We start from the raw sequence: 20,409 nt of genomic DNA, 5'->3' as shown, positions 1-20,409 counted from the left end.
TATTCTAAACAGGCGGTGACACACCAGACCATGTCTGGCTAATGGACACCAGCTTTATTCAGACACACTGAACACTAATCTGTTACTGAATGCAAATACAAGAAGGATTACGGCAAAAACTCTGGGTGGGGTGGGGTGGGGTGGGGTAGGGTGGGGGGTGGCTTAGTCTGAGTCGCTGTCCCCCTCGCTGTCTGCCTCTTTCACGTCCACGCTGAACTTGTACTCCTGGTCGCAGCCCATGTAAGCATCACTCATGAAGTACAGTGTGTAGTTATGAATACCTGTTGCTGGGGCAACAAAGTCCAATTTCACCTGTGGAGGGGGGGGGCAATATATGAGTACCACACTTGGCAAACACAATGACCAACCACCTGCTGAAAGAACCATTTCATAGCTAATATACAAGTATTGGACTTTTTGCATGTTGCAGCTGCAGTGTGTCTACTCAGTGTTACACTATTTGAGTACATTTGGACCTTGATTCTAATCAGAACTTCAAACTTTTCTATATTCAAATCTAATTTCTAATTTGATTAATATTTTTTATGTTCAGTGGGAATATATGCAGCTGTACTGCCAGTCACATTCCTAATACCTGGCCATTAAAGTGAATTCTGGTTCTGATTCAGAGAACGCCACCATTATCTACCATAGATCTACCATGTGGACCCGGAAACCTGCAGTGGTCATACACAGACTAGCATTTGACAGTGAAGTTCTTGCGAACCGCGGCACAAGGCCACCCTGACTGAAGACCAACCTTAGCCTTCTGCTGGAGCGTGAGCCTCTTGATGGAGATCAAGCTGTTGGACTTGGGGTCTCCAATCACCACCCACCACCCTTCTTCACGTTTCTTCAGGAACACAGAACCCATCATGTTAGACACATGGGTGGCACAGCTCTGGTTAAATCGTTTCTGCAGAGGTGGACATTTCAAATCCAGAAAGTAAAAATCCAAACCAGGATTTTGTTTCAACCAACCAGTTGAGTACTCTGTGACTGTGACTCTTTATATTCAACTGGTTGTTTGAAACACAATCCTGGTTTGGATTTTTACTTTCTGGATTTGAAATGTCCGCCTCTGCTTGTCTGTCTGCACTGCCCTTTGTATTAGAGAATATACTTTCACCAAAGAACACTGACTTCATTAATGACAAAAATATGTACGAAGAACATGAACAAAACCTGGCAGAATAAAGCACACCACACACCGTGTCACCCAATGATAAAAGTGGTTATTGAACCTTAACATCAATTAGGTTTCTTTATCCCAAAAGGGGTTTTGGAAATGACTTCCCACGAAGTCTTTTTGAATGATCAGATGGTCAACGAACAAAGAAACAGGGTCAATCTGGACTGCTGTGGTCCATTTGGTAGCAGTACCTGTGGGAACAGCGGCGCAATGACCGGTCCGGTCACCTCTTCCTCTCTCTCCAGCTGAACCTGCACCAGAACTGGACCTCCACTGCGGACACAAGGCAGACCAGGTGATGCGTGATGAATAATAAACAGGCTGAGGATGACGTACACGCAGACGGTCCACCCCAAAAGCGCGCACCTCTTGATGCTCTCCTTTTCTGCCACCTCATAGGACAGCTCGATGTTGGGGTAGCGGTTGCAGAATCGCGCCACGTCTGCCATCTGGCCGTCAGAAAGCTGCAGCAGCACGCTCCGCTCCTCATCCTCCATCTCCATGATGTCGAAGATGCTCTCCACCCCCTGAGAGAAAGTGCTAGTTAGCATCCGCTAACTCACCTGCTAACGGCCGGAAAATCGACCACCTGCCACTCTGCAGGCAGTGCATCTCGACTCGGAGGACAGGCCCTGCCTCACCTTATCAGTGCAGCGCTTGATGTGGTCACAGGTGAAGTGAGGCAGCTGCTTCAGGTAGGAGTCCTTGGACCACATGGCCTGGGTGACCATCTGAGCCAACTCCATGGCCGCCAATGCTGGGCTGAGCCAGCCGTTGCTGGAGAGGACATCCACGCACGCCTGGATCAGACGTACCGCCTACATGGAGACCAAGGAGTCAAAGAAGAATGATTAAGAAATCTAACAGGTATTAATATCAGGGGAGACCTTGTCCAGATATTTACGAAGCTCACAAAGACATCTAGGGCCAACTTGAATTAACTCAAACAGGTCTACTTCAAACTTTGCTGCTCATCTGGTACCAGGCTAGCTTCCATTCAAGGCCACATTATGAATGTAAACCAACATTAATGTCATCCCTGGTATTCACCTAAGGGTGACCATCACTCACAGCTGAGGACGTGCATCAGGTGGTCTGCAAAAGCCCAACTTTCTTCCCAAGATCCCTAGGACTCCTTAACCACTCAACAGTGGTACAGATGGCGATACAGCCATGACCAAAGAGCATGCTGGGATGCGTGTGGAGACCTTTGGTGTCTCCGTACCTTGCTGAGGATCTCCTCGGTGTCAGACTGCAGCTCGGCGCTCAGCTGCATGCGGGAGAGGTGGGCCTGCAGCAGCAGGTTGGTCTTCACGTGTGGGTCGTTGAACTTGGGGTTGTTCAGCTTGTGGGGCACCTTCTGGGCCAGCTGGTAGGGGGAAGAGGGGTCACCATTAGGACCTACAGCCCATCGATGTCACCGGTTAACTAGTCACCGAAACGAGGCCTCCTCACCTGTCGAAGCAGTGTGTCCTCATGATGCCTGATGGGGATGTTCTTGTACTCGGCCGCATTGGAGATGATCTCGATGAGGCCCCGGATCTTTGTCTTGGCATTGAGCGACATGCTGAAGAGTTCTGAGAAAGACAGAGATTGAGGTCATCTTTGCAAAACTTTCAGGATTAGAACACTGTTCCTGCAACTGGAAGGTCGTCGGTTCGAATCTTGTACTCGGTAGAGTGACTTCACTGTTGGGGTTAAGGGTCTTGCTCAAGGGCCCAATCGTTCCAGGAACTAACATACTGACCCTGCTTTCTCAATTTTACGTTGCTTTGGATAAAAGCATCTGCTAAGTAAAGGCGGTGATTGCAGCCTCACCAATGGTGGTGTAGTTGATGTAGTAGTAAGCGGCGATCATGCCCAGGTTGAGTGGAGCAACATCCATCTCGTCCTCGATGCTGATGCATTTGGACTGTTCCAGGTCGTGCAGCGTGTTCTCTACCAGCTCGGACAGGTGATCCGAAAGGTGACGGTGAGACATGCCTGCCAGACAGGGGAAGAGCCAGATCAGTGGTGAAAGGATGACCTAGCACACATACGCGCAAGAGGCTGTCGGGATCGCAACCTGGGCCCCCTCACCTTGCAGGTTGTAATAGTTTGGGTTCTGTGTCATGCGGCGGTACAGGAAGGTCCAGGTCAGGTAGTCCACCGCATCCTGCTTGTTCTCCACCGTCTTGGTGACGATCTCAGCGTTGAAGTGGTCGTGCAGGCAGTGGTCGAGGTGGGACTCCACTGGAAGCGGCTCGTACAGGAATTTCTTGAAGAAATCCTGTGAGGGAGGAGGAGAGTCAGCACAGGACACGGAGCCAGGCAAACAGGAAGCGGGCAACGTCCCGAGTCAGATTTGTCGGCCATGCAGATCAGGCAGGGATGTTCGTCACCTTCTTGGAACCCTGGCACATGATGACGCACCGACCCTCGTCATCCTGCAGGGGGCGGTTGGCCTTCCCCACCATCTGGAGCACATCGTAGATGGGATAGTCCACATACCTGGGAGTAGTTGCCAACAGTTTTAAAAAGGGAAAAGAAAGGAACCAGACCCTCCTTACCCCATAAACACTTGGTCTGAGTGTAATTCCACGCAAGCGAAATAACCAAAAACATTAATGACCATTACAGAATATTCTGCTTTTACCCTTAACTGCCATCTTCCCAGGTCTCATTCTCTGAAGTTCTTTGCTAAACGGATTAAAGGGCTGCAAGCAATTAAATATCTTCGCTCAAGCTGGGACAGTTAAAATAATGACCCCGATTTTATAATTAGACCTGCAAGCACATTCTTTTGTCCTAATTAAGTACAATGTTAAGAGGGTTTCGTAAATAAGCGTGAGAGCTGGTGAACGACTCAGCGCGGTTGCGTCCTCGCCAACACTCACGCATGGATCTTGCCGTTGTAGTACTGCGTATCCATGACGATGACCAGGTGGGCGGAGATGTTGGTTCCCCAGCAGAGGGAGCGTGAGGCGACGACCACCTGCACGGCACCTGGAGGGGGGGGGGGGGGGGGGGGGGGAGGGAACGGAGATCTCCTTTAGCAACCAGGAGAATCCCGAGAAACTGACAGGTGTGGAGACCAGCACAAAAAGCTGGCCTCTTAATTTTTTGGTGTTAATAGTAGGAGCCAAACATAATTAAAAACCATTAAAAAAGTTCTTTGATGACTAGCCACCCCCCTTCCCATGTAGACCAGGTCGGTCTCCCCACCAGAGCTGAACAGCTGCTCCACGATGCGGCGCTCGGTGGCGGAGAGCCCCTCGTGCAGGTACCCCACGCCGTTGGCCAGCGTCTCCTTCAGAGTGTTGTCCGTCAGCTTCTCCAGGAAGGGAGCCAGGTCCTTCTCTGCGCAGTGGAGGAACCTGCGAGGGCATTTGATTGGGGTTACAGACGCCCAGTTACACACAGAGGTCACGTCCGAATTCAGGAACTGCATCCTTCGAAGGTCTGCACAATGAATCTTGGGATATATTGGGCTACGAAGGATCTACCCAGCAAAGGGGCGTATTCCTAAACCGCACTGGAAATGCCCTCCAAAATGGGGCAGCCTCATCACGTCGCTGTGACGCATTTGGTCTTCGAATGATGCAGCCCCCAAATTTGGACACAGCCACAGTCTCCGGTGGGCGGGACTACAGGGCACTGTCAATCACATTAGTCACTTCACCAGTTCCAATGACAACCAACCTACCAAGGGTTTCGAACCCTCAAATTAAAGCTCTGCTCCATACTATAGTAACTACTACATTTAATAAACTATGTGAACTTCGTGGTCATGTGACACTCATATCCTGACATGCAGGGAGGAGGCACCGTGACACGTCTCCCACCTCTGAGCGACGACGTCGGCGGCACAGAAGGTGAGGATGTCAATGGCAGTCAACCGGGTCTGTCGGCGCGACGGCACGAATACCAGCACAGGCTTGGTGGGAGAGTGCCGGATGATGGAATGGTATACAGGCTTTGCCATGGACAGCAACCGGGTCTGTGTGTGGCTCACGTTAAAGCCCTGCAGGGGACAACGAAGGTCATTGCTAGAAATAAACCTGGTTATGGAAATCAAGCTTATATTCGAGGTACTGGCCACCCCACAGTGCCGGCCCCCTACCTGGATGTGGAGCTCCAGAGGCACAGGCCGCACATTGGGGTGGAAGTTGAAGGTTGCGGTGGTGCTGCAGCCCAGCCAGTGGGCCACATCCTTGGCATTGGAGAGCGAGGAGCTGAGAGCCACGATGCGGATGGGCCTCTCGATCTGGGAGGAGATGTAGCGCATCCTAGAGCAGATCACCTCCAACACGGGCTGTGGATATGGGACACGAGGGGGTGGATTAGTTTCAGAAGCACCACCCCTAGAAAGTGGGCCAGCGGCTTCCCGTCTGCAGCACGAGCGCGAGTCAGACGTACCCCATTCTCGCCGCCGATGAGGTGGGTCTCGTCCACGATGAAGAGGCTGACGTTCTGCACGTTCTTGCGCTGCTTCCAGCGCCGGGACAGGATGTCCCACTTGTCAGGCGTGCTGACAATGATGTCGCCCTTGCCCAGCAACTTTAGGTCCGTGCTGGTCTCCCCCGTCAGAAGGACCACCTTCTTGTTCAGGGTGTCCTGGAACTTCTGGTGCCAGTCCACAAACACCTGCAGGTGACGGGGTGAAAAGTCCCTCACAGTTGGGTCGTCGCTAACCCAGTCGTCATGCTAACACTACACATTAGCATGGGTACCCAGCATGATCATATCTGTACCTCTTTTCAGATTCTCCAGGCACTAACTTAGGGAGTAACCTTCTCAATACCTGCTCGGCCAGCGCCTCCATGGGGGTGATGTAGACGCAGCGGCCCTCTGCGTTGTGCAGCAGCATCCTCAAGATGGCAAACTCGGCACAGATGGTTTTCCCGCTGCCCGTAGGAGCTCCCACAAACACGTTATCATCGCTGTTGTACACAGCATTGAACACTAGGGGGAGACAGAAGCAATGGCGCTTGAAGCAATGACTTCAAGACTTGGTTTACCAATTTCGATTGCCCAAAGAGATAGGCCAAAAAACAGAATATATAAGCAGGACTGAAGTACAGGTTCAAGCACAGTCATTTTTACTAAAACCATGTGTCATGCAAAACTATAACACAGCTAATGGAAAAATGGTAAAGGAGCCCTTGTTCAAGAGTCTCAAACACACCTTGAGTCTGGATGGGGTTAAAGAAGGGGAACTTGTCTTGGTACAAGCTCTCGAAGGCGGAGTTTCGAAGGGCGGAGACGGGGAGGGGCTGCAGGTCCAGCAGCTCTGTGGGCGGCGGGTACTTCTCCGGAAGGATCAGGTGACGGAACGACACGGGCAGCTGGGTTTCACAGGCTGGGGGAGGAACAAGGTCTCCATGATTAAAACTTCATCAAAACCCTGACATTTATCAGTGTGTATGGGTGTGGGGGGTGGGGGCACTCACACAGCCAGCGGTCCGACGATATGCGGATGAAGTACTGCGGGGGCAGCGGCTCAAACACGGGCACGAAGAAGGTGACCAGGTGCTCGTCCTGGGCGTACTTAGACTTCAGCAGGAAGTACTCGTGGTGAAGAATCACTTCACTGTCCACGTCTTCCACGAGAATCCAGAAGGCCTCAGAGGAGCCGTGCACCTGTAGGGGGAGCCGGTGAGTTTCGGCCACACACCAACTCAAATAACTAGACCTCCCTGGCTGGGTGGTTAACAGCCTGTGACCATTAGTGTAAGTTTACAGCCAAAAATAACATAACTGACCTTGTCATCCCACTGGAAGTCAGGTGTGATTGTGAGCTCCACCTTCAGAGTTGACCGTGTGATTGGCTGCAGGTGGACAGCCAGGTCGAGCTTGGGGAACTGGTGCACGTACTTGTGGATGGTCTTCCCCATCTTCGGCATACGAATTAATTCACCTGTCGGACGGAAAGTATGATTCAGCAGTCTGGTCACTATTATCAACGTGACTGCCCTCACCTTCCAAGCTCGGAAGTCAAAGCTGCACTCTCACCAATTTCATTATGGTTAAGATCATATAGGCGCTCAAAGGGGAAGTTCTTCTTCTCAATCTTCTTGATGACCTCTTCCGGAAGCTTCCGGAACTGACGCAGTGGGGACATGGACAGCCACCTACAGGAATGGAAACCAAAGGCCTGATTAACGAAGTCTGAGAGAAGAGAGAGACCCTGAGTCTGTCCAGATCTTATTACACTCCAACAATAGTTTAACTTTAATAAGTTTACAATCACATAGGTTTGACTCCTTGAACAGATGGTGCTTTCACACACCCAACACCCAGAAATTCTTACATTCTCTTGTCAATCATCTTGCAGAGGTTCATGGTCTTGTCAGTCAGCTGAGCCCAACCCCTGGCCAGAACGATCTCAAAAATGGCTCGCATCAGCCGGCCAGCGCTCTGAGAGAAGGAATAACGATATCCGAGTCAGAACCATTAAAAATGGACCTGGGACCAGGTGTCAGTAGATGACAGAGGAAGGAAGCCAACCTGGGTGACATAGACCATGTCGGCCATCAAGGCGAAGCCTTCCAGTTTCAGCTGAGAAATGTAGGCCTGCAGCAGCACGTTGATCTGAAATCCAGAAACATCCAAAAAGCATGAGAAATAGCTTCGAGACATGCTACATGGTATCCTTAGACAAACCATCAACCAACAAAACCATCAAAGAACGTCTTGGCAAAAGTCAACAGGAGCAGCGGACCTTAGCACTGGGCTCCTCGATGCTCTCTTTCACAGGAATGGGGACTCGCTCAAGCAGCTTCTGAAGCTCCAGTTTCTCCTCCTGTGTACCACAACAGACAGCCAAGCTCACTCAATACAATGTATGTAATCTGTGCCCCGGAAGACCAAACATTCAGCCAACTTCCAGGATAGGTTACTCCTATATTACTAAGAAATGAAACCGATCTTGATTTTGGATCCAACTGATCAGTGATATGATTGACAAAATAAGATCTATTGACAAGTGCCATGTTTTAATGATAACATATACATGAGACAGACCAGCATTAATACTTAAAGAGCTACATTAAGAGTTATTCCGACGATCCCACAGGATCCAACTGCTGCTCTGCGTGATCAAGGTCTTCCCAGGCGAAGCCGGTGGGCCTACCTCTCGGACTGTGATGTTCCTGAACTCGGAGGACAAGGAGAAGACGCGGAACAACTCAATCTCACTTAGTGTGGGCTTCAGCAGCTGGTTGTAGGTATGGATGGAGTCATGTGTGACGTAGAAGTGGCTGGCGATGCGGCCGAGGTCCGTCACCTACCAGGGAAGGGAAAGAACAGTGTGTCAGAGGGATGAGGGGGAGGAACACTTGGGGGCACCAGAGCCCCAACATGTGCCAGATATGGCCTCCAAGTATACGTTCCCCAAAGTTAGAAGGAACAGGATCATCTAACACATGGTTGGCCAATCTTATCTGCAAAGATCCAATGTTTATGTAAGTTCTTGGGGTAGCCTTTAGGTGAGGAATCTTTAGCCAATCAGTCCTCTAATTAGGAATCTAATTAGGGAGTTGCAGCAAAAACCTGCATACACAGATGCCCTTTAAGGGTAAGACCGCCCACCCCAGGTCTAACAGATGCTTCTGCAGTAAGATAAATGATTACAGGGGATTTAAGTTTTACAATCTGAGTTTGAGTTTCATTTTCATTAATCTTCCCACATCCCTCCCCTAGGGGGCGCACCTGAAAGCTGCCGGTCCTCTTGTCGTACTTGACGAGGCTGTTCTTATCCAGCAGGCAGCCGGCCGTGTGGACCAGGTCGAGGCGGCGACGCTCCAGCAGGGGGTCCAAGGCGCGGTCGTCATGGGAGACGCCGTAGAGGGTGGGGTTCCGCAGCATGCGCACATACAGGTAGGTGTAACCCAGCCAATTCACAGCATCCTGGGAGAGATAGAGGGGGGAAAAAATAAATAATAATAATTAAAAAAAAATTAAAAAATCGAGAATGACGAGGGCACCCTGGAGACGCAGCCAAGCGTGCACAGATAGGGGCGGGGCCTACCTTGGCGTTCTGCACGTTGCCCAGCACGATCTCGGCGTTCAGCATGTCTGCAAGCTTCCCCACCATTTGGCTCTCGATGGGCAACTGCTGGTTGAGCAGCGACAGGTAGTACTGCAGCTCGCCGTGGGAGGTGATCAGGATGCCCTCGCCCTTGGTGTCATACTGCGGGCGGCCAGCTCGACCCAGCATCTGAGAGAGAACAGGCGAGGGGCACTTAGTGATGGGATTGCAGCGGAGACGCACACCCCAGCAATCAACCAAAGACAGGCAGCACCCAGTCAACCCATTTCAGGGCCATAAGCAAAATTTGATTATCCTAATTGTCATTTGCCATCTCCTTCCCACTCAAACAGACTGATCAGGGAGGGGGCCCCCTGGTGGCCACTGGGCCTTCAGCAGCCGCTTAGAGTTTGGCCAACCTTGAACAGTAAAAACTTTACTAGTCTGATCACTGTACATCTGTGTTCCTCCCTCAGTAGCTAAAATCACACACACCCCAAACCAACCAAGTACACCTATCTTACTGCCTTGTTTAATAAACCAAAGTTGGTGTCAAGCTGCCTTGTCTTGCATCATGTTGTATGAAACTCCACCCATCTTGCTGCCTTTTATAGTAAATTCTGCTGCACTGTCACTTTCAATCCATGTACACTTATGTAAGGTGAATCTCCCCAGAGATTTCCCTCCTTGTGGTCCCCCTAGAGCAGCCACTGACCTGCAGGATGTCCAGGGCGCCCAGCTCAGTCCAGCGGCCCTTCTCGGGACTGTACACCTGGGTGCCCTTGATGATGACCGTGTGCGCCGGCAGGTTCACACCCCAGGCCAGGGTGGCCGTGGACACCAGCACCTGGAAGGCCGGAGAACATCCACATTATCACTCAGGCAAAAAAGACGACGGTCCGAACCTGGGTTTAAGGTCAGTCATGCTAAACAGATAGAAAGCTCAAGGGCTGAGTTGCTGAAAGGTTGGTCAGTGCCCAGCAGATCCAACATACACCCACCTGAATGTGGCGATCAGCAAACAGGTCCTCCACTAGGGTTCTGTCCACGCGGGTCATGCCGGCATGATGGATGGCGAAGCCATAGGGAAGCAGGTCCTTCAGCTCCAAGTTCTACAATGACAAGGGGGATCAGTTACCCACCTTGTGTTACGCTTTTACTAAAGCAAGAGGCTTTAATAAGGTTGTGATTTCCAGACAGTTTTTTTTAACGATGTCATCTATCTTATCTTTCCCACGGTGCCCATCCCCCTCACCTTGCACTGCTCCGCCTCAGTCCTCAGGACCTCGGTGGAGGCGGAACCTTCTCGCAGGAAGAGCCCAAGCGTGTCCTTCTCCAGGCACATGTCCCGGATGGCGCGTGCCGTCTTCCCCGTCTCCTTCCTCGAGTGGACAAACACTAGGACCTGGGGGAGCAGAAAGGAAGATACGCGTTACTAGACCTCATGACTGGGCACACGCTTACATAATAGCCAATTCGATTTTTGTTAATTCCACATGGTGCCACCTGCATGTTTGAACACTAGACAAAAAGTCAGATTCATTGCCCACCCTGACCCCCTAAACTTAAAATTTTAGCCCAAAATGCACCGGTCATCCCAAGTGAAACAGGAGAGAAGGAGAACCCTCCTCACCTGGTTCTTGCCAGCATGCTCCATGATCTTCTCGTAGACAATTTCGTTCATTATCTGGAAGCGTTTGATGGCTTTTTTCTCAGTGATGCCCACATAGGTCTGCTCCAGGGGGACAGGACGGAAACTGTGGGGTAAGAGGTAAGGAGGGACTAGTGATTAGGGGGGAAATGTCATCCCCATGGAGACCACTGATTATGAAGGACCAGTGGGAATAGATGCCATCCTGTCCTGCCCAACCTGTTGTCAAAGTAGAAGAGGCCACGGGCGGGGTCCACACGCAGGCAGGTGGCCACGTCCTCGTAGTTGGGCAGAGTGGCGCTCAGGCCCAGCAGACGGACGTCCTCCTGGGTCAGCTCCACGTTGCGGATGGTGCGAGCCACCAGAGACTCCAGGACCGGGCCTCGGTCGTCGTGCAGGAGGTGGATCTCGTCCTGCGGGGCAGAGGGGGAACCTGTGACCTGGCTACACAATCTGAATGATCATGCTAAACCACAATAATAAAATCTTGTAGTGAGTGACCAATCATTGTGAGATATGGTGGTCACATGACTTCTTGAAATGGACACCCATTTTGACCTGGCCCCATACTTCTCATCACCCTGAAATGGCCATAAAACCATGTGCACCACAGTAATACAGTTGTAGGACTGTATTACTAGGAAGGAAGGTAGTCTATGGCTACCTTCGAAACAGGTCGGAAACAGGTCGGAAGGAATCAGCTGCCCAGTCATTAAACCAAGGGGATTAGAGGGTTGTAGGTTCATGTCCCAGAACTGGCAGCAATCCCTTCATCAATCGGCCAGTGGGTATGAAACAATCTGGGTGGGCGAGATCACACTCACAATAATGATGAGGCGGACCAGCTGGGTGTAGGTTCGCTCCCCACCCTTGCGGGTGATGATGTCCCACTTCTCTGGGGTGCAGACGATGACCTGGGTGGCGTTGATCTCCTCCTTGCACAGTTGGTGGTCTCCTGTCAGCTCTGCCACCGTGATGCCGTAGCTGGCCAGGCGCTGGGGGCAGTGAGGGACAGCGAGTCATTCCATACATGAGGAAGCGTACTGAGGCTGGGAGGAAAGACTGGGCCCACGAGCATCCGCCACTTACCTTGCTGAAGCTGCCCACCATCTCCTGCACCAGAGACCGCATGGGCGCGATGTAAATGATCTTAAAGTCGTCCACGTTGATGGTGCCGTCCATGTTGATGTGCTTGCCGATCTCCCGCAGCATGGCCATAAGGGCCACGTTGGTCTTACCTGCCCCCTACAGGTAGGGAAAGGAATAGCAAGAGTATGAATGAGGGAAGTAAATATAAAATATCACTGTCCCTATCAGCAGTCAACTGTGATATGATCCAGTTAAAATTAAATAAAAAAAAATAAAAAAAACACACTTCACTCAAATTATAAAAAAGTTTCATGACTAACATTCATTCAGAAAAAAATACTTCCATGTACTTTAGCAGGAGCCATTTAAAGTCAACAATCATGATGTCATATTAAAACCAAACTGAAATGATTCAGCTCAATCTGATGACATCTTAGCATCCAAACCACATCGTACCGTAGGGGCGCAGAGCAGCAGGTTCTCGTCAGTTTCCATGGCAGCCTTGAAGAGCTTACTCTGGATGCGGTTCAGGTTCTTGAAGCCCTCAAAGGCGGCCTGAGCGTACTTGGGCAGCTTCTCAGTGGCCAACAGAACCTGGGGAAGCGAACCAGAGGTCACATGACTGAAGGGGATGCGAGTCACAGGGGAACCTCCGTGTCACCTTCAAATGAGAACGCACCTCATCCTCCGCGAAGGGCTTGGGCTTCAGGGCTGGGACGTGCACCTCTTCGTAGCCCTTGCGTTGCTTCCGGAAGGAACCGTCAGGCAGCTGGCAGCGCTTGTTGGCCATGAAGTGGCTGCCCTGGCTGAAAGCCAGGTCCTCCAAGTCCAGCAGCTGCCGCGGGGCCAGGGACTGTGACACGGAGGGGGGAGACGCATGAAGCCCATAGAGACCGAACACGCAGCTCCAAGGCTGTTCCCATTAATGAGTACCGTTCATGTGTTAGCACGTAAAAGCTAGCAATTTAGGGTTACACTGTTAGCTAGCTTCTCTCTGCTCACCTCCCCAGCGTCCAGATCCATGGCCTCCAGGTCATTGTCCACACGGGACTTGCGAACCCTCTCCCTACGCGAGCGTTCCTCCTGTAAGGTGAGATATGCAAAGCACACGAGTTTGCAGCAGTATCTCGTATTGCTCAATATCCCCCTTAACATTATGTTACACCCTAAACACCGCTGTCTGAATACTCAAAACATCCCCATCTAATGCAACAACAGAAACACAAGTGTATGTAGTGTTAGGTAGAACCTCAACCCCAAACTGGCCACAGGGATAACAGCCTACACCCTTACCCGAATGATGTCCTCCTTCTCCGTCTCCTGAAGCTGGTACAGAACCTTGGAGAGATCCTGATCAGCCTCCATCTTCTCCGTTATTCGCTTTTTCTCTGCCTCACTCTGAGCACTGGCCAGCATGGTGCAGTAGAGGACTGGTGGACAGAGGGACGTGGCCATTTAACTTTGTTTTCAGACAAGAAGTAACCCAACAAATAAACCACCTTTCTCCTATTCAAAGATGGTCAAGTAAGACACCAGACATCATCTAACTCTGCTGTTGCAGAAGTGGCCTAGGGGAGATGGACAGCAGGTGGTCTCCATGCACCTCCCAGGTCAGGCACCCCAGCACCTGAACTGCCCCAGAACCAGGCGAGTTCGCCAAATGAGAAGAACCGGCGACTCACTCATGCGCCGGTGCTGACGCAGAACTTTGATGAAGTCGAAGGTGTTGAAGCCCAGCAGCAGGACCAGCTGGTTCTCGCACTCCCTGTCATCACTGGCCGTCTGCGCAAAAGACAGAGGTCAACTGGGAGACTGCACTGGAGACACGCAAAACAGGATGGACCAATTGGGACAGGCAACTTACATCTACAGTGGCAGTCAAAAGCCTGGACACACACGTTTCATGCTTTTGGCTGTATTTACTCAAACTTTTCTAAAATTTCAGACTCTTCAGAACAGCCCCCTTCTGCTTTGATGACAGCACTGCAGACTCTGGGCATTCTTTCAAAAAGCAGCTTCCAGGTGTAGCTGCTTCTCCAGCCGTCCTGAAGGAGTTTCCACAAGTTCTGGGCACAAGTTGACTACCTTACTTTTACTCTCCAACTCATCCTAAACCAGCTGTATAGGGTTTAGGTTGGGGGATTGTGGGGGCCAGGTCATCTGTCACAGCACTCCATCTCTCTCCTTGTTTACAAGATACTCCATAACCTCGAGGAGTGCTTAGGGTCATTATATTGTTGAAGAACAAATGATTTTCAGTTGGTGTGTCCACACTTGACTGGTACTGAAGATTTCAGCGTAACTGCGAGTTTGTCATGGTTTCATTTGTTGTTTTGCAACAAGAAAGAAACTGAAAGACAAAAGGAATACCTAGAGGAGAACTGACCTTGAGGATCTCCAACACCTCATCAGCTTTCTTCTGGGACACGATGGCATCATCATAGAAACGGCTGAGCTGACGCTGCAACCAAAAAGCGTCAATGTCGCGGGGGTGCAGGTCCTTCTTCTTCGCTGACATCACATCCCCTGCTGCTCCAAGCTGTGTGTTTGGAGGGGACCCAGGGACAACAAATTAGAGGGCAGGAATACACTCAGCACCACCACAAGGGCCCAAGCATCACATAAATAGCGAACGGCATGAGATCAGGCTCACAGGTGACAAGCCAAAAATTATTCCTTACATTTGCTGTGAGGGTCAAGCCAATGTCCGCTTCCACACCCTCGCTGTCTTCATCGGACCCTTCATCCCGGACTTCACCAAACTGGTCCTCATCTCCCTCCTTCCATGCGGAGAAAGACGTTATACCATAAAGACTGTATAATGCACGGAAAACAACTGAACATCTGAACGAACGCTTACCTCTTCGTCAGACTCAAACTGCACATTAACTCCATACGTTTCATCGATGTTGTCATCTGTAAGCACATGGACAAATAAATCTATCAGCATGTCAAAAACAGAGATTGTGCCCCCCCTCCCAGGGCCAGAGAAACCGAGAAGATTGACAACCAACACTGATGTAGTAAAACGTTTATTTATGAAACAATTTGTCCAGAGACAGTTTAGGGTCACAGAACAGTGTCATTGAGCATTCCTAACGCACAGTGCCCCTGTTTCATTAAAAAGTTTGTGAGATACCATTTCAGAACAACCGCAACAGCAGACAATCCAGACACGTTTGATAAAAGCATGGTTCTTTGAACTGGTCCAGGTGTGCTTCCATAGACATCAAGATACGGGTTTAGTCCCACCAGGCACCTTGACATACCCATGTTCTGAAGTTCCTTGTCTCCCCCATAGTCTGTGATCTTCTTGCCCAAGTTCACCAGCACGTGGTAACGCGTGTCGTCCGCCGGACCCAGCAGCTGCTCCACCTCTCGCCGCCTCTCCTTGTCCCGCATCTTCTCATTCTTCAGTACAGCCAGGACCTCGTCCGCTGCGCCACACAGGATGTCCCGGGGCTGACAGCAGCGGGTTTCGGGAAGAAGTCGATCAGAAGTTCAATTACACAAATTGAACACAAATGGAAACACAGGACTGACCTTTCAAGCATGATGCAATAGGCATCATAATATAAACTCAGACACAATATCTACAACATAAGCGGTATCCACACATCCAGGAGAGCAGAAGAATCCCAGACAACCAGTCAGAAGACTGCAGGTCCACACCTGGTCTCCCAGCGCAGCCTGGATGAAGCTCAGCAGAACCTCGTATGTCTCACGGGTCTCCTTGGTCTTTGGCTTGTACACGATGCCCACCATCTCGTCAATGCCCTCAGACAGCAATGTAAAGCCTTTCATCTTGTTGATATCATGCCGGTCCTCGTCTCTCTTCCGTCTCCTGCACACCAGGAACACACACAACCTTGTTTTCAGCAGCTTTTAAATAGGACGCACCTCTCAGTTATGGATAGTGCATTATGATCACAGTCAGTTTATCTGTTGTCATTTAAACACGTTTTGCACACCAATACAGGAATCTAATATGAGATGGTGTACGAGCAAGTTTCTTCCCGCTAAAACCTTGGGGAAGTCATAAGACAAATCCCTCAGAGGAAAAATGAACTCACTTGGCACGTCTCTCCTCCAGCATCTGCGGCCTGGTTCTCTGCGACCTGTCCCCCATTTTGGTGCCTTCCAGTTTTCCCACCAGAGACAGCACCTCGCCCGTGGGCTCATCGCGTCTAGTGCGATCGATCAGCGAACGATCGGCTTGCAGCACCAAGTTGGAGTTCTGCAGGGAAAGTTCGGGTATAAGTTCCAAAGAAGAATTTTTTAGAAATACCACGTGAATGCGCTATAACATTTACCGTAAAGTACAACTACTTTTATTGTCGCAGCCTCCTCCCTGATCGACAACTATTTTGGGTAGTGACTTAATGAAAAGCCAATCGAAATGCACTGATTTAAAACATACATATTCTCAAGCATATCCCGAATGTTGAAGAGGTCCGAGTAGGCGTTATCTATTTAGCGATCGCTGAAATACTGTATCCCTCAATCTAACACAAAACACTGTTACAGCTTATACTGCTCACTGGAAACCCGGAGCCAATGCATAAATGATCAGAAATCCTTATCTAAGAGCGGCAGGAGTTCATTACTTAATTAATTCTGTATATCGTGCATGGAAAATTCCCCGATAAAAACATTAAGCATAGTAAATCTGGCGGGCTAAGAAAAAGTTACGCATTTCAAAAATCGCACGGCTAGGTCTTAAAGATCAGTCTTGCTAATAATCGGCACGTACATCAGATCGCTCTAAAACATGCAAAAATAATCAACCAGCTGTGATCGGTGTGTGATTATACAATACTCACCGCTTTGTATTCATACTGCAAGCTACGTGCAGTGACATCCGCCATCCTTGTACCGGCCCGTCACCTCCGATAATCTAAAAAAAAATATCGAATAGCTAGCGATGCTAGCTTAAAAACTAGATGTTATCAACCAGCACCGTAACTGCCGGGTTTAATTCGCACTAATTGCAAATAAATTTAAACAGTTCAACGGCCTCACAACTTTACAGCGAATTACACTTACGACACGACAACGCTGCCCCACCGCTTGTCGTGCGTTTCGACTGCAGCAGAAACACTTCCGGTGGTATGAGGTAAAAGGTCATCGCGCGATTCTACTGCCGGTTTATGTACCGAGCCGTCGCATTTTTGTTGCGTATTGAGCAGGCAGAGGCATCCTCTCCTAAGAAGGACACAAAGAAAGGACACGTTGATACAGTATTAAATCGAGTAAGACAAAGGTAACACATTACATGAAAACGAGGAGTCTGAAGTTATGTCTTTCTTCTAACCGTATAATTCAGTTTTCATGAAAATACAGATAGGTGCATCTGTAACCTCACCGAAAATGTATTGCCTTTCGGTCATCAAGCAAGCTGTTAATGGTGTGTAGTGTATTGTAAAGCAGCACGGTAGGGTCGTTAATGTTGATAATGAAATTATAGTGAAATCTTAGAATCTGTTAATTATTCGTTAATTATTATGTACAAAGAAATACGCTGTCATTTTTTAATTTCTGTCTAACACATATCCTCAACTTCAGTTTATAAATGTCTTTTCCAAATTACGATATATAACACATTACAATTTTACAGATTTTAATTGGGTTACTTATATGAGTCAAAGATACATAAGCACACAAGTTTCAGCGAGAGTCTTAATGAATTTACACAGGCACAAATAGAAAATGAAGATCCAAATGTGCCTTTTATGTCAACCCAGGTAAATAGTGGTCATATAGCATCTGTTTTAGAGCTTTGTCACTTATTACAGTCCTATCGGGTGGTTGTATCTAGGGCAACGATCTATGTAGAACAACACAAGATGTCCTCTGTTGGTGCTTTGTCTCCTTTCTCCTGCCTCAGTCACTTTATTTTTGGTCAGCAGATGGTCACGTGATTCTCTGACCTAAATATCACATCGCAAACTGCTAAAGGTGTGACTGTGTCCCACGGAGAGATCATTCTGAGACTTCACTAGTTTTTACTGTAAGCTAATTGGGATTTGTTTTAATGAAGAGTAAATGATTCATACACATAAGGGTACAACATCAGGTCTCTGACAGGCATTTGGCCATGTAACTGTTAATCAAGATTACATATACTTAGAGGATGCTAAGAAAAAAATAAATCAAGAAATGCACTATATTTATTATTTTAACAACTTAGTGTTTGTATTATCAATGTCAGAATCAACAGATATGTCACTGGCAGAAATCCCCATAAAAATAATAGAATATGAATTTATTTGATACTTTGGTTGAGACAAACAACAATGTTTCTACAGTCGCTTAAGAAAAAGTCATAAATGTATAAATACAAAATAATATAAAAGAAACATGGAAAAAATCTATATCAGAAATAAGAACCAAAAATTTCAGCTGTTGAACTACTTCTATGACCTTACTATTCCTTCGGCTGGTAACTTCCTCTCCCCAATTTCACTTTTGTTCTCAATATGCTCATGTTATTTCCATAGTTTCAAAATATTGTTTCGTGCCAGTACCTGCATAATGCACAGCTACCACTGGAGGGCGCTAGCACCCGAATGAGCTGCTGGACCTCCCCATGATAACACGCTTGTGTTAGGAGCCATGATTAAATGCTGCATGCTTAAAACCATGAACAGCCCAAGTATAATGGGCTTCCCATTCCTCTTAACTAGTCCTAGCCTATTGGTAGTCCTAGCCTATGAGAGCAGCAGAGTTTGTGATGGGAGGAAAGAGTCCCTGAATCCCCCTGCTGGTGAGAATTAGAATAACCTGTCAAAACATGTCTGGTTTAATACAGTTGGAACCAATAAGGTGACCAATAGGAGGAAGTCTGTCACTGACAGTGTTTGACAGCTTTATGCACCATGAGGTGTGAAGCTTTGTCTTTCATGTTACTATTATAAGAAATACTAAAGCACTGATGGAGTTCAAAGATAATTATATTTAGTTCAACAGTGCCCATGGAACCACCAGGAACCAAAACGTCCAGGAACAGACAATAGCAAACCCATCTGTTTTGAAGGCTCTTTACAGCTACACAACATGCATTTGCCACGTTCACAAAACACTCCAGCTAGATTGTTGCTCTTGTTACTCAGACGCTGGTCTAACTGACTGAACGGGGTAATAACATTTGTCAACCACCAGCTACCAGCAGAGAATGCTGGCACACTCATAGTCCAAAGTTCACCAAATTGTGCTTTTGTGTGACAGCACCTTCCCTGGGAGGGCCATGTTATTGTGCAAATGTAAACACAATGAATTAAAGTGAATAAAGCCAGCAGTTCTGAGATGTGCTATGCAGTCTTGTCAGCTATGAAAATATAATTCCATAATTCAGTACTTGAATATGGCCACCAGAATGTTAATCTGACTGGTGACATCAATGGCATATCAGATGTACATGCCGGTATAACCGATACGCCATGATTCAGAAAAGAGGTGAAACAGATAGAATTTTTTTGTATGAGAGTAAAAGAGTGAGTGAGTGAGAAAGATGGAGAGAGAGAGAGCGAGAGAGAGGCAGGCTAAACAATTGTTTGCTTCTGGGAAAGTTCTGAGAACTTCGGAGGAACCGGCTCTGCAAGGCAGTGTCTCATAAACAAGGATAGGTACATTCCATGCAAGCCAAAAGCCGTCCCAGGTTTATCAATATGCATTGGCGATGAATGTTTTACATCATCCCAACAGTGACATCACTTCCATTCCTTACTACAGGCCCTGCTACTAAACATTAATTAAAACGAAAAATTTTTTGTTCTAAGTAACTACTCACGCCTTAAAAATAGCGAGAGGTGAGACGCTGGTGTTCATCCATGTGTACAGCCGCAGCGGAGCCCGTTCTCTCTGCTGGCTCCCGTCCAGCTTGTGGCTCATTCAGCTCATTCCTTATTCTGCCCTACCTGCGTCTAGCAGGATTTCGGCTGAGCCCTCAGGTCTGACCTACAGCACATGACTGGCGAGTTTGTTCATCTCTTACCACTTCAGAAAATTAAAATAAAACGACTTGACAAATTCCATCTTCAACTGCCAGGCAATGCCCAGGAACAAGTCCTATCTTGCTCTAGGCATGTTAGCTTACACCAGTGTTACCCAGCCAGGTTCTCAGGAACCCACAGAAGGTCCACATTTTTGTTCTCTACCGGGAGCTGGGAGGGAACAAAAACGTGGGCTGCTGCCTGTCCCCGAGGACCGGGTTGGGAAACACTGGTTAACACCTTTGATGAATTTAAATCTCCCTCAGTGGATCTTTGACAGCAGCCAGGGATTGTTTCTGAAGCTCACTTTGACGCTCCTTTCTCCATACTCCCCAGTGTTAGAATGTCCATATTATAAAAATGGTGGCCACATGTATTAAATTCATACCACCTAAAGAAATTTATACTCCAAATATGATTATCTTTTATTTTCACCATGACATTTAGGTGAAATTTGTTCAATTTAAATTCATTT

At 48.5% G+C, this 20,409-nt stretch overlaps 1 protein-coding gene across 2 annotated transcripts; it reads right to left on the bottom strand.

The window, feature by feature from the left end:
• Window positions 1-133: 133 nt before the first annotated feature.
• On the bottom strand, window positions 134-17,089 carry snrnp200 (small nuclear ribonucleoprotein 200 (U5)). Of its 2 annotated transcripts, XM_023836575.2 has the most exons (46): window positions 16,990-17,089; window positions 16,767-16,840; window positions 16,017-16,180; window positions 15,616-15,787; window positions 15,213-15,405; window positions 14,804-14,859; window positions 14,625-14,723; window positions 14,330-14,482; window positions 13,626-13,725; window positions 13,237-13,373; window positions 12,946-13,026; window positions 12,623-12,796; window positions 12,400-12,537; window positions 11,944-12,099; window positions 11,679-11,849; window positions 11,074-11,267; window positions 10,837-10,960; window positions 10,459-10,608; window positions 10,205-10,315; window positions 9,919-10,050; window positions 9,204-9,392; window positions 8,885-9,082; window positions 8,307-8,459; window positions 7,896-7,976; window positions 7,682-7,765; window positions 7,485-7,591; window positions 7,187-7,305; window positions 6,937-7,091; window positions 6,625-6,814; window positions 6,360-6,533; window positions 5,976-6,136; window positions 5,591-5,818; window positions 5,295-5,486; window positions 5,017-5,195; window positions 4,397-4,548; window positions 4,069-4,177; window positions 3,574-3,682; window positions 3,272-3,461; window positions 3,011-3,175; window positions 2,648-2,769; window positions 2,418-2,561; window positions 1,834-2,010; window positions 1,559-1,719; window positions 1,384-1,465; window positions 761-853; window positions 134-312 (listed from the first exon to the last, which is right to left on the bottom strand). In XM_023836575.2, the coding sequence occupies exons 2-46, from the start codon at window positions 16,809-16,811 to the stop codon at window positions 163-165; spliced, it is 6,414 nt and encodes a 2,137-aa protein (XP_023692343.1). In that variant the 5' UTR covers window positions 16,812-16,840; window positions 16,990-17,089; the 3' UTR covers window positions 134-162. The 2 variants fall into 2 exon arrangements, with proteins under 2 accessions (XP_023692343.1, XP_023692344.1); XM_023836576.2 differs by having other exon boundaries at window positions 16,767-17,059.
• Between the last annotated feature and the right edge of the window lie 3,320 nt (window positions 17,090-20,409).

This window comes from Paramormyrops kingsleyae, chromosome 2, assembly GCF_048594095.1.
Source record: "Paramormyrops kingsleyae isolate MSU_618 chromosome 2, PKINGS_0.4, whole genome shotgun sequence".
In the NCBI taxonomy this organism is placed as follows: domain Eukaryota; kingdom Metazoa; phylum Chordata; class Actinopteri; order Osteoglossiformes; family Mormyridae; genus Paramormyrops; species Paramormyrops kingsleyae.
The sequence above is the reverse complement of the archived record's forward strand: the minus strand, read 5'-3'. Positions and strand labels throughout refer to the sequence as shown.

What these genes read in the sequence shown, in the direction of transcription:
- snrnp200 (XM_023836575.2), bottom strand. Translation starts at nt 16,811, where the DNA reads ATGGCGGATGTCACTGCACGTAGCTTGCAGTATGAATACAAAGCG. An exon ending in AGCATGCTGGCAAGAACCAG is followed by an intron (nt 10,609 to 10,836) that starts GTGAGGAGGGTT and finishes CTGCTCCCCCAG; the next exon opens with GTCCTAGTGTTTGTCCACTC. An exon ending in AAACTATTACAACCTGCAAG is followed by an intron (nt 3,176 to 3,271) that starts GTGAGGGGGCCC and finishes CCTGTCTGGCAG; the next exon opens with GCATGTCTCACCGTCACCTT.